The sequence below is a fragment of the Furipterus horrens genome, unplaced genomic scaffold (assembly GCF_987537825.1).
Source record: "Furipterus horrens unplaced genomic scaffold, mFurHor1.1.pri manual_scaffold_4, whole genome shotgun sequence".
Lineage (NCBI taxonomy): Eukaryota > Metazoa > Chordata > Mammalia > Chiroptera > Furipteridae > Furipterus > Furipterus horrens.
The window spans coordinates 196,851,245-196,865,426 of NW_028327174.1; the positions used below are offsets into that span (position 1 = coordinate 196,851,245).

At 39.4% G+C, this 14,182-nt stretch overlaps 1 protein-coding gene across 1 annotated transcript; it reads right to left on the reverse strand.

Annotated features, from left to right (window-relative positions):
- Positions 1–662: 662 nt before the first annotated feature.
- Positions 663–4,936, reverse strand: HSPA5 (heat shock protein family A (Hsp70) member 5). The gene is made up of 9 exons (XM_090274715.1): positions 4,855–4,936; positions 4,560–4,770; positions 4,234–4,465; positions 3,752–3,889; positions 3,335–3,447; positions 2,855–3,245; positions 2,483–2,720; positions 1,995–2,162; positions 663–1,545 (listed from the first exon to the last, which is right to left on the reverse strand). The coding sequence occupies exons 2-9, from the start codon at positions 4,679–4,681 to the stop codon at positions 983–985; spliced, it is 1,965 nt and encodes a 654-aa protein (XP_090130841.1). The 5' UTR covers positions 4,682–4,770; positions 4,855–4,936; the 3' UTR covers positions 663–982.
- Positions 4,937–14,182: the final 9,246 nt, after the last annotated feature.

Below are 14,182 nucleotides of genomic sequence, written 5' to 3' on the forward strand. Positions count from 1 at the left end.
TATCAGATCTGCCAGTTAGCAAATTAACCTTTCAGCCGTTGCTCATCTGAAAAATAGCTATCCTTGGGTGGTATTGCATTTCATATTAGCACCAGATAGCCTGCCCCTTATATTCACCTACACCTCTTTCCTCAGGAAGCCAATCCAAGTGACCGTAAATCTGTCTTGACAATACTGCTTTTGACCCAAAATTGCAGTGGGGCTTAATGTAGTTTGAAGGTCACCATCCTAGATCCCACTCATATTATTGATAAATTTCAAATGGGTATTCTAACATAGTGAGGTTCAAAATACAGCTTTACACCCTAAAATAAGGAATTGAATCCAAGGGGGTGTAAAGTTAACATATGATCCATCTCCGTATCAAGTCTAGAAAATTCAAGCAGCTATAAAACATAATTAGTAATAAAAAGCTACCAGAAAGACAGTTTTAGAAAAGGGAAATGGGAAATTTCAAGTATGTTCAAGAAGACTTCACTCTTGGGCATTGTGAAATGGCCCTTGCTTAAGTGAGGATATGGGTGACTCTCCCACCCCTTTTTCTTGAAGTTAGGCAAATTCTCAGAGTTTTTAATAAAAATGTGTCCCTACCTCAACACCCCCACGAGAATTTAAACTTAAAAATGACCTAATTAGAAAGCTTATCACAAAAAAGACCAGTGTAAATAACAAACATTTATTGGTGTCACTTACGGTAGAAAATAAAGTTCCTACACCAGATGCACATGACCCAATTGTTAAATAGAACATTTTCACGGTGAACAACTGCAAGAAAGCCAATTTTTCCTCTCCCCCCACCCCAAGACATATGAGAGCAACTGCTAATGAAAAGCAGTGAACAGCCACTTGGGCTATAGCATTTTCAACTCCACTCCAAGGTGAAGATTCCAATTACATTTGAAACTTAAGTTCTCTCAATTTTCTCCTAACGAAAGTTCCTGAGTCCAGTATTTACAAAATTACAGCACTAGCAGAACAATGTCTACAATTCATCTCTGTCTGCTGATTCCTCATCGCCAGTTGGGGGAGGGCCTGCACTTCCATAGAGTTTGCTGATAATTGGCTGAACGATTTCCTCTAGTTCTTTCTTTTTAGCTTTGAAATCTTCAATGTCGGCATCTTGGTGACTTTCCAGCCATTCAATCTTTTCCTCTACAGCTTTTTCCATGGTCTCCTTATCTTCAGAGGAGAGTTTACCTCCCAGCTTTTCTTTATCTCCAATCTGATTCTTTAGAGAATAGGCATAACTTTCCAATTCATTCCTAGTATCAATGCGCTCCTTGAGCTTTTTGTCTTCCTCGGCAAACTTCTCTGCATCGTTAACCATCCTTTCAATTTCTTCAGGTGTCAGGCGATTTTGGTCATTGGTAATTGTGATCTTATTTTTGTTGCCTGTACCTTTGTCCTCAGCTGTCACTCGGAGAATGCCATTCACATCTATCTCAAAAGTGACTTCAATCTGTGGGACCCCACGGGGAGCAGGAGGAATTCCAGTCAGATCAAAAGTTCCCAGAAGGTGATTGTCTTTCGTTAGGGGTCGTTCACCTAGAAGTTGTACACAAAAACCTTGTTAGTTGTTACTGAAAAATAGGACACCTGGATCCCTCCATTTTGGTCTGTTAGAGCCCACAGTGGCAAGGGTGCTCGCATTAAGCTAGAAGTGGGTCACTGGTCTGTAAGGAGCAACAAATGGGACTCGCAGTGAGTTAAGTTGCTACTAACTCAATTGAATTTCACCTACTTTACATGAACCCTTTTCTTGTTCCCGTATTCCAGAGCTAATTCAAAAATTATTTTTAATGGGAAGGAGTGCTAAGAGAGCTAGATAACTGGATTTTAATGCTGACCATACCAATTTCAACCCTAGTCAAAACAGAGACCCAAATCTGAAAAAAGCAGATTTTTCTTTACCTAGTCTTTTCAATAGAACGCATTAAGCAAGAAATCATGCTGTTAACAAACACAACATGGTATTAACAAATGTAAGCAATTACCTTCATAAACCTTGATTGTAACAGTCGGTTGATTATCAGAGGCTGTAGAAAAGATCTGTGACTTCTTGGTGGGCACCACAGTGTTCCTTGGAATCAGTTTGGTCATGACACCTCCCACAGTTTCAATACCAAGCGTAAGGGGACATACATCAAGCAGTACCAGATCACCTGCAGAGGTAATATAGAGGTAAGTTCTAATTCAAGACTCATATGAGCACTACACCAAGCAGTCTCCCCATGAATAACACAACTTTATCTTCTCCACCTTGCTACCTCGTTAGGCTCTATGCAAAACCAGTTTAGAAGCATTGAATTAAATATAATTGCTAAGGATCTTGAAACTACACCATGTTTTGCCATCCCTGTACCCTTTTTCTAGCTGTGTGACTTATTGCTCATGCTCTATTGCTTTCTATAACAAGAGCTAATTGTATTCTTCCCATCAAGCTGCTGAAGCAGTGTGGAAGATGCTTGCGCCATTGACCTACCTGTATCTTGGTCACCAGAGAGCACACCCGCCTGGACAGCAGCACCATATGCTACAGCCTCATCTGGATTTATGCCACGGGATGGCTCCTTGCCATTGAAGAACTCTTTAACCAGTTGCTGAATCTTTGGGATTCGAGTAGAGCCACCAACAAGAACAATTTCATCAATATCAGACTTCTTCAAATCAGAATCTTCCAGCACTTTCTGGACAGGCTTCATGGTAGAACGGAACAGGTCCTAGAATAAGAGACAGTACTGTGATGATTAATGCATGTTATACTGAGATACTGTCTAGACTTCTAAATGCAATGTCTCAAACTCAAGAGATTCTAACTAGATCTCATTAGCAAAGCAAAAAACAAGGAACATACCATGTTGAGCTCTTCAAATTTGGCCCGAGTCAGGGTCTCAGAGAAGTCTTCTCCTTCATAGAAGGACTCAATTTCAATTCTTGATTGATGTTGAGAAGACAGGGCCCGTTTGGCCTTTTCTACCTCACGTCGGAGTTTCTGCACAGCTCTATTGTCTTTCCTAACATCTTTGCCGGTCTTCTTTTTGTAGAGTTTGATGAAGTGTTCCATGACACGCTGGTCAAAGTCTTCTCCACCCAGATGAGTGTCACCATTAGTGGCCACAACTTCAAAGACACCATTGTCAATGGTGAGAAGAGACACATCAAAGGTTCCACCACCCAGGTCAAACACCAGGATGTTCTTCTCCCCTTCCCTCTTATCCAGGCCATAAGCAATAGCAGCTGCTGTCCTGTAAGGAGAGTAAGAAAAAAAAAGTTCAGTTAAGCTTACATTTTCCTTATTTAGCAAATATGCCATACGCTTGAATGTAACACTTACGGCTCATTGATGATCCTCATAACATTCAATCCAGCAATAGTTCCAGCATCTTTGGTTGCCTGGCGTTGGGCATCATTGAAATAGGCTGGTACAGTAACAACTGCATGGGTAACCTACAAGGATAACGAAAGGTAAAGTGAATTTTAATCACATGGCTTTACCCTTACGTTACAGTCAAACCATTACTTTAGTTTCTAAGCCAGTTTATTTGTAAGAAGGGCATAATATGTATAGTTTTATACCCAGGGAGAAGCCCCTAGTATTTTGTTTGGCCTACAGTAAAGCATACAAGTCATTAAAACTGATACACATGAATGTCATTCACATTCAAATTATTAAAATGATGAAAGCATTTATACAACATGATCAATCAAGAATAGAAATAAAATTACTTAACACTGTTCTGGAGACATTTACCTTCTTTCCCAAGTAAGCCTCAGCAGTTTCCTTCATTTTAGTGAGAACCATGGCGGATATTTCTTCAGGAGCAAAAGTCTTTGTTTGGCCACCTCCAATATCAACTTGAATGTATGGTTTAGTTTTCTTTTCAACCACCTATTGTAAAGAATTATTATTATTTGCAGACACAGAAGCAATTAACACTTCAAGCTTTAAAAAAAGGAGGAATGTCTGAGAGTCTTCTCCCCCCATAGTTTGGTTTACTTTGATCTCTTGGAGCTGAATAATGACCAGAAATATTTCCCTTAATCCTAAACTATCGGACAAAGTAGTTATGTGAGAAGTTTGTCTGACAACTTAGTAAGTTTTACAACCCATCAGAATTATTAAAAAGCTATTACATGTCTCTAATCTTTTTTGTAAACACTTTTTCTGTAACTTCTCAAATACTCCCACCACCGCCCACCCACTTCCTATCCGGTGAAAAAACCCCGTCGAACCTTGAAAGGGAAGAACTTGATGTCCTGCTGCACTGACGGGTCATTCCAGGTGCGGCCGATGAGCCGCTTGGCGTCGAAGACTGTGTTCTCCGGGTTGGAGGTGAGCTGGTTCTTGGCTGCATCGCCGATCAGACGCTCCCCTTCGGGAGTGAAGGCCACATAAGACGGCGTGATACGGTTGCCCTGATCGTTGGCGATGATCTCCACGCGGCCGTTCTTAAACACCCCAACGCTGGCGGAAAAACCCAACCGAAGAATCAGCACGGCCATTCTCTCCGCAACCCAGGGCCACGCCCCATACTCCCCTTTCCACAAACTCCACTTACCAGGAGTAGGTGGTCCCCAGGTCGATGCCGACCACCGTGCCCACGTCCTCTTTCTTGTCCTCCTCGTCGGCCCGCGCCGCGCCGAGCAGCAGCAGCACCGCAGCCACCAGGGAGAGCTTCATCTTGGCGTCGCTGTCGGTCGACAGGCAGGCAAGGCGTCGCAAGCAATCCAGCCAAGGCCGAAGCACGGGAACGCACCGAGGTTACCAACCTGAGGGCGACACAGGGACTGGGGTCAAGAGGAGCAGCGGACAAGGCGAAGGACTGATCCAAAAAGGAAGGCCGCGGCGCTAACCTCTCACGCTCGGAAAGCCCCTAACTCAAATATCTGTGAAGTCTTCGCCAGCGTCTACCGCGAGGGTCCCCCGACTGCGTTTATATACCCTCCCCCCAGCCTTGTCGTGGAGGCCGCCGATTGGCCAAGCCTCTGCTAGTTGGAGGCCGCTGATTGGTCCAGACCACCAAGCTGGCCGCCGCCGATTCGAAGCAGCTTCACCCGCAGCTAACGTCACTGCTACGCCCCCAGGACTGACTCATTGGTTGCTGGTCGCGCCCAATAACCACCAATGGGAGGCAACATCCGGCCCCCGTAAGCTGGACCCATTGGCTCAGCAGCTGTCCGTCTCTCGTGCGACTTTTCACCCGGAGGCGGTTTCTGCCGGTAACCTCTGAGGTCCTGCTTTCCCGCTGCGCCCACGGGGGCCAGACCCGGCGTGGGTCCCTGCTTACCCCCAGAGGCAGTGGGTCTTGAGTTCTTTGCTTCTCCACTTCCCGCCTGCCTCTTCTCTGTCCCTCGTCGCCGAGCGGGAAGCGGCTCTCCCTCCTGCCGGCCTCCATCCTGTGTCATGCAGCTGGTCTCAGCGTAGGTGCTGTGATCGCCTCAAAACAATTTCCCTGTCCTTCAAAGCCACTACCAGTGTTCGAGCCTCAGAGCCTTGTGTTCGCGGCCCGCAAACTCTTCGACCCGGGACTTTGGTCTGGGAATTGCCTGGCCGCGAATCATGGCTCCTCCTGACCAGTACGTCGTTCCCGTAGCCTCTGCCCAGCCATCTTTGTCTATATCAGGTCTCTCCACGTTGCCCGCTCCTTTCCTGGGATGTGTCCTTTTCCTGGTGTCCTACCGCTTGCCTTCCTCTGCCCTGTCCGTCCTTTCCGTTTGTGGCTCAGGTTATTTACAAGATCTTCCTCATCCTTTATTCTTGATACCTTTCTACCTTTACTCTTTTTGTCTGGTTGTGCTTAAACGCTTTTGATACCCTAAGATTTCTTGATAATGCCTTGATCTTGTATAACGTTCTGTAGCAAGAAATAATACAGGTTACTATTTACTTCAGGTTTACTGTGTGCCAAGCTTAGTTCTGTTTCCTGTGTCATTCAGTCCTTAAAGTTCAATATTTGGCATTTCCCATTTTCCAAATCAGGATATTGAGACAAAGATTAACTAGCTTAAACTCATAGAGCTGCTAAGGGATAGAGTTAGGATGTTTTTTTAACTTATTGAATTTGTTGGGGTGACATTGCTTTAAAAAATTAGAGGGTGCAGGTGTGCAATTCTGTAACACATCATCTGTATATTGTATTGTGTGTGCACCTCCCCAAGTTAAGTCTCCTTCTATCACCATTAATACGTCCTTCTACGCCCCTTTCCCGCTGGTAATTACCATACTGTTGTCTGTGTCTATGAGGGGATGGAGTTAGGACTGATACTCGAGTCAGCATGATTCCGTGGCCAGTGCTCTTAACAGTTTTTGAAAGTTAATAAATTCATTCACCAAATGTTTTAGGAGGACCTACTAGGGACAGCCCAAAGGCCCAATACAAAATATTTTCAGAAAATGCGTGGGACATCATTGTAATCAGAAACTGATGACGCCAGTATTTTTCCCACTAAATGTATTTTTGAGATTCATGGGTATGGGCAGTACTGCGTCCACATAGCACTGAAACATCTTACACACAGTTCACTAGCATGCTGAGTGTAGGAGTCAGTACTCAAGAATTTTCCTCTCTCCTTTAGTGCTCTTCAAAGGTCATACTGGTGATTCAGTGGACTCCATTCTTGCTATAGAAGTTGCATCATCCATCTCTTTCAACAGGGCTTGTAATACTGCAGTAACACTGACCCTTCTTTAGGTTGCATCAGTCTATTATGATAGAAATCACTATTCCGCCACATTACAGCTTCATATCAATTCCAGCAAATTTCCTCTCTTTATCACAGTCCATTTCCATTAAAAACAAAGCTCCCGATTTCAGCCTTATCCTTGATTGATGGAGTAACCTTTTGCAACTCTCCTTTTTCTAAGATTTAGAATTGTGGTATCTGGCTAACTTCTGAAGGGAATTGAGTATATTGGTGGTTGTAATACATAAGGTGTACTATATGTTACAGTATATTCCAAAGTGTGATCAGTTATGGCTTGAATAGGAAAATGTGTAAGTCTAGTTTGCTGAATGTTAAATGCTGATAACAATATCAGTGCCAAGTTACCAATATTTAAGTGCTAGACACTAAGCTAAATGCTTCTGTGTATTATCTCTTAATCCTTATGAAAGCGTGTTTGTTTTTGTTTTTGTTTTTAACCTCTATTTTAGAGCTAAGGAATCTGAAGCCCCAAGAGGTAAAGAAAATTGCCCAGAGATCACACAGCTGAGAAGATATGGAGCCAAGTTTGAGCCTTGGCAATTTGATTTTTAATTTCTGTGGTCTAGATTGTCATCCTGAGTGTCAGGTTTATAAGATTTTTGTTTTAGGATATAGAATAGTTACAAAGTTTGCAAATATTTTGATAATGGGTTGTAAACAAATATAGATTTTACCCAGTGCTCCCATAAGTATGAAAATAGATATCTATTTCCCATCTAATCTCAGAAAGCTAAGCAGAGTTAGGACTGATTAGGGTTGGATGTCATTTAGCCGCTAAATCTTCCTTTATGAACGGGAATGAAAGGCAGAGAGGTAAAGGAAAAGGCCTGTGTAATTGACAAGTTGAATGTTTATACCCTGATAATTGAGACTTTTCCACACACTTTGTTGGAGAGAATATTCAACTAAGAGATAAGACATGGAACCTTGGAAAAAACCAACCTTCTAGAGCCTCCGTTTCTTCATCAATGGAATGTCAGGGATTTCTGTCCTGCCTGTCTTAGTGGCCTGTTGCAAAGATCACATGGGATGTTATATGTGGAAGTAGCTGGAAAGATGTAGAATAGTGGTAATATTATTAATCATGTAAACATACAGTGAGAAGAAATATCAGAAGCTCTTCAAGAAAACCGCCTCCTTACTGGAAATATTGGGGGGAACACTTTGTAAACTATATGATTGTCTAAGTACTGTGCTGTACACCTGAAACCAATACAAAATAACATTATAAGTAAATTGAAACATTAAAATAAACTTAAAAACCCTACCTCTTAGCCAATTTTCAGGATTTCTTTCAATTAGAAATAACGTGATAAATTGAATTTGACAAAGGTTTTTTTTGGAAATGCTTTAAAAAGTACTGCATCTAATTACTCTTTTAAATTGGCCACACAGATGTCCTTTTTATTAAAGGACTGGAAATAACTTTTTAACCTTCATTAAACAGCACTGGAGGAAAACAAAAGTATCTCCCTAACACCTGAAGGTTTTTATTTTATTTTATTTTCTACTTCTGGAAGTGTAGTGCTATGCAGTAAGTTTTCTTCTTTGTCTTCACTTTTTAAAAGATCATTTTATAATTCATAGGGAACTCTCACCTCCTTTCCTTGACACAAATGAGAAGTAAACTGTCAGTGTGATAGAGAGGAAAGACCACGAGGTGTGGAAGCATAAAAGCTATGAGCTCCAGTTCTGTCACTGAACTAGCTGTGATTAAGGGCAAGTCACTTAATGTCTCCTATGCTCTGTTTACTTGTCTATAAAATGGCTCTAATTCTGCCTCCTCACAAAGTTGTTGCTGTGTTTAACATAGTTGATTAATTGTAAAGCATTTTATTTTATACATAAAATGTTAGTTTTAATTTTACTGTCTTAAATTTTCCTTTGAAGTAAAATCTAAGTATAAAGAACTATGTAGACTTTGAGTGATAATACTTGATATTATATATATCTGAAATCTCCACATTTTTAAAATAGGAAATATATGTACATGGTAGAAAATTCAGAGGATACAATCATACACTGAAGATCAGTCTGCCTGCCACTCAGCTCCTAGCCCTGTTCCTTTACGTCACATTTCATGTCATATTTCGATTTTGGCTTTTAAGAACCATGTTACTAGCCCCGGCCGAGTGGCTCGGTTGGTTGAAGCGTTGTTCCGTGTTCCATACACTGAAGGGTTGAGGGTTCCATTCCCAGTCAGGGTGTGTACAGGAGGCCACCAATCGATGTCTCTCTCTCTCTCTCTCCTCTTTATTTCTCTCCCCTCCCACTTCATCTCTCTTTAAAATCAATAAACATCCTTGGGTGAGGATTTTTTTTTTTAAAAAGCATGCTGCTATGAACATGCTTCCATATTACTCCTGGTGCACACATTTATGAATTTCCCTAGGGTATATGACCAGGATTAGAAATTACAGATCAAAAGGTTCAACTTTAATAGATCGTGGCAAACTGCTTTCCAACATGGTTGTACAAGCATACACTCTCACCGGAAGTGCATGAGAGTTTCAGGTGTTCACATCATTGTCAACACTTGATACAAACCTTGTATTTCACAGTCTAGGGCATGTGTACTGGCAACCCATTGTGGTTTTAATTTTAATTTTCCTGATCACAGGTAAACTTGTATGTACCTTTTCATATTTTTACTGGTTATTTCAATTTCTTTTCTGAAATTTCCCATTTCATTATTGAGTTTTTCATTTTATAATTAATCATTTATATTCTAAATACTTGTCATTTTTTCAGTTACATGTGTTGCAAGTATCTTCCTACTCTGTGGCATGTGTTTTTATTTCCTTACTGGTGTTTCTTTTCAAACCTTTTTAATTTTGAAAGCAGTACAAACTTGCAGAAAGTTGCAAAAACAGTAGAATCCTATGTACCTTTCACTCATCTTCCTCCAATGGTGATATCTTATGTAACTGGAAAAACTAGGAAATTGACATAGGTACATTACTTTTAACTAGACTACACACCTTATTCAGTTTTACCATTTTTTGCCTGCAGTTGTGTATATGTGTAGGTATACACTATACATTAATGTAACCATCACCAAAATCAAGATATAGAATTAACACTTTTTGATGAATTGATATTTTGACAAATAGAAAACTCATCAGTTTTTTCTTTTATCGTTGTGCTTTTTATGTCTTATTTAAGAACTCTTCCCAGGGTGATAAATGGTGATGGAAGGGGCGGTGAACACACAATATGATATAGAGACTATGTATTATAGAATTGTACACCTGAAATCTATGTAATTTTATTAACCAATGTCACCCAATGAATTTAATAAAAAAGAAATGAAAAAAATCTTTCCTTATCCTGAGATCAGGAAGATACTCTTCTGCCCTGACTGGTGTGGCTCAGTGGGTTGGGCATCATCCCACAAACTGAAAGATTGCTGGTTTGTTTCCCAGTCAGAGCACAAGCCTGGGTTGCGGGCGTGCAAGACGCAAAAGATCAATGTTGCCCTTCTCTTTCTCCCTCCCTTCCCCTCTCTCTAAACATAAGTAAATAAAAAAATTTTTTTAAAACATATTCTTCTTAATGTATCTACTAAAAACTTAGTAGACAAATTTTACCCATCTCTTTTAGAGCTCTGTATTTCACCTGGAACTGGTTTTGTGTATACATGAGTTGTATATAGTGTGAGTCCGTTTTTTCCACATGAACACCCAATTGTCCCAACACCATTTAACATGTTAGTATATTTATTAGCATCTTCCTTAATTACTATAGCTATACAGTGTCTTGATATCCAGTAGAACAAGTCATATCACATTGCTTCCTCAGTGGTATGTTTGGCTATTTTTGGCACTTTGTATTTCCTTATGAATTTTAGAATTAGCTTGTCAAATTAGCAAAACAAAAACAAAAACAAAAAAAACCCTGTTTTATATCAAGTAAAAAAGCAGGTACTCAACAGTATGATAGTAACATACCATATATTTTTAAATAGGTTTTTTAAAGTCTTAAATTTCTATTTATTCTAGAATATTTTTAAAATGCATGAATTTAGCACTTAAAATTTTTTTATCAGAAATTTCTTTTTTGAAATGACAAATTATAAAACATCAGTATGATGAAATATATAGCCTTAAAATGGTTGATATCTGTGTTTTTCAAAGTGAATTGTACGTTACTTTTTTAATCTACATTTTCTTGTTATTTAAAAAAAAAAACTATCAGAAATGTACCAAGTTTGAAAAAATGTTAAGAACTTAAAACTAAAATTAATACAAGAGAACAGAAAAGTTGTCAGTGAAAAATATGTAATATACAATTTTATTAAAGATACTTCACACATTATAATTAGCCATGGGTTAAATTCATATACAAGTAATGCACCAAAGTCTTATGGTGACGGCTACTATCAGTTCGGATATCTGTGGTACTGGCAGAACAATAAGGTTTATAGTATATTTCATTGGGCTGAAGGTTTATAGTATATTTCATTGGGCTGAAGTGTGAGTTGCATGATTTATTTCCTAGTTCTATAGGAATCACTTTCCTCATTTTTAGTATTCTCAAGTTTTAGACTTTTATCTGTTGTCCTCAACTTGGCCAATAATTTAAAAATTCATTGGCAAATGTTACTAAGCTGTATGACTACATGAATACATTGCTCTGGCCTTGGAAGGGTTCCCAACCAAGTGGGAGCCCTGAATTATAAACTCCATCAGTTTTATAGTAAACTGACCTCTGAGTACTGTACTAACTACTAGTTCTGAGCCTGCCAGTTGGGACCAGGATAGGACAATCAAAGGCCCAGAAGACTATAACCTATAACTGGAGTCTTGCCCTTTACCTTTCAATTGGATTATTCCAAAGTACAAAAAGGACTTTAATAGGGAATACTTTCTGCTACCAGTGTATAAGACAGCTTCCATACATGTCTTTTTGAGTATTTTTGTTCACAGATTCCCAGAGCTTTAGAAAATTTTCTCATTAAAAAATAATATATAGTTAATTCACATGTATTTTTTGTTATTCAAAATGTAATGAGTCAACCTTAATATCCATTAATAAAGGACGCCAAGTGCCCTGATCATTGTGGCTCAGTTGCTTGAGCTTTGCCCCACAAAGTGAGAGGTCGCTGGTTCTATTCCTGGTCAGGATACATGCTTGGGTTGTGAACCTGGTCCCTGGCTGGAGCACATGCAAGAGGCAATCGATTGACGTTTCTCTCCCTTTCTTTCTCCCTCCTTTCCCCTCTTTCTAAAAATAAATAAAAATAAGTAAAATTTTAAAAAGATGCTAAGTAAACAATACTATGGAAATATTGTGCAAAGCCTCACAAAACAATGAGGTAGATTTTTATGTATTGATTTGGAAAGATGCCCAGGGTTTATTATTAAATGAAAATAAAAAAGCAAGTTATAGAACACAGAACAGTATGTATGATAAGATCCTATTCGTGTTAAACACACACACACATCAAATCTGGACAGATACCTGTTATATTGACAAGAGTTGCTCCGTCTTGGTGGAATTAAAGGAACTTTAGACTTATTTGTATTGTATACATTTTTTTGAGATTAAAAAATGAATTCCTGTATTACCTGTTTGAACATAAATTTTAGAAAAAGAAATATTGTGAATGAAAAATGGCTGAGTTAGCCTTTAGCTTTGAATGTTTGAAATGTCTGCCTGCTGTTTGAGTTTGAACTGTCATAGTATAGCAGCTTACATTTGTGTTTTGCTTTAAAGTAAACAAAGCTTTGCCCTACATCCTTTGGCTTTCTCCTCATAACAGCAAGATGGGATAGTAAGGGTTGGTGATGTCTGTTTCATAATGGAAAATACAATCTCAGAACTTTATAGTAAAAATATGAATTTTCTACTGTATGGGTTTCTACTCATGTTATTGCTGCATTTACTTAACACCTACTTTATAATTTAATTGACTCTTTAAGATGAGACACTTTCCACAGCCAAGTGTGTACTTATTACCACTTCAAAGTGACTTATTTCCTAGCTATGCGCCAAGTAAATCTATTTCATAGGTGAAACCCTTGTTTCTTCCCATTCATCTTGCTCTCCGTCTTCCTAATTTTTTTTTTTTCCTGGATATGGTCCTGTTTTTCTTTCTGATATGGTTTCCTCTCACTTAACTGTTATTTTTTCCTGGTGCGCACACTTGTCCTTTCCCTCGGAGACTGAAGCCTGCGTCTCCCTGGCTGAGCACGAACACGGATGATGTCTCAGCAGAGGGAGCAGAGCAGAGCCGAGCAGAGCCGAGCAGACCAGCCCGGAGAAGCGCTGAGCTGTCTGGTGGGAGAGGGGCCTGGCCCCCAGCTGCCGCATGGCCATGCTGTTTTCAAAGTTGTGCTGTATCACAATTGAGCTGTTTTGCACTGAATAGTTTCCTTCACCACCCCAAAAACAAAATTATTTTCTAACTATAGATGCATGATAACTTAAAACGTTAACTTTTCCCAGGGGCATGTACTTTTTAATTAGGACCTCTTGAGGAATAGCTTCCAAATTCAAATAAAAGTAGGGGTTAGACTACATGCTCTCCGAGACCCAGCTCAAACATCCATGACGCAGTGTTATCTATCTCTAATTATGATATTTTGGGGCTTTTCACAGACCTGAGAATAAAATATTTTGGTTTAGAAATACTTGTCAAAAGTCCCTCAAATCACCTGTTTTTTTGGCTTACTTCTAAGACAGTTTGTCATTGCTCTGTGATTCTGATGGAGAATGTGGAGCTGGGAATCTGAAGAACTGAGCTCTAATCAAGATTCGGTATGAATTTTGTGATTATATAAATGTATTTCAGGGAAAGAAAAGGACTTTGGTCAGGGTTCACTGTTTATTCAACCCATTCATTTATTTTTAAAAAGATTTCATTTATTTTTAGAGAAAGGGGAAGGGAGAAAGAAAGAGAGGGAGAGAAACATTAATGTTTGAGAGAAACAATAGGTTGCTTCAAAACAACTGGGAAATAATCTTTGATTGAATTGAATTCTTTAAAAAATTTTTGATGTATTGATTGATTTGAGAGAGAGATAAAAATTGATTTGTTGTTTCACTTCTTTATGCGTTCATTGGTTGCTTTTTGTATGTGCCTTGACCAGGGATGGAACCTGCAACTTTGGTGTGTCAAGATGATGCTCTAACCAACTGAGCTACCTGGCCAGGACATGAACTGAATTTCTGAATCAGACAGAAATTGGCAGTATGATAGCAATAATAGCTGACCAGCTTACCGTAGAATGCTATTGTGCAAATAAAATGAGGTAATGTTAATATGAAGCAAATTTTGACAGTTTTTCAAGGTACTACATCAAGGAGGATGACTAAATGGATGGTAGTCTGGGAGTTGATTCACATTTGAAATAGTTAGAAAAGTGAATATTACTTTCTTTTTTGCCTGGAGGCTCTGAGTGTTGGAAAAAGTAATCGTTGTTTTCATTTTTTGGAAAGGCTGTCCGATGGTAAACATTCTATACTGCTCTAG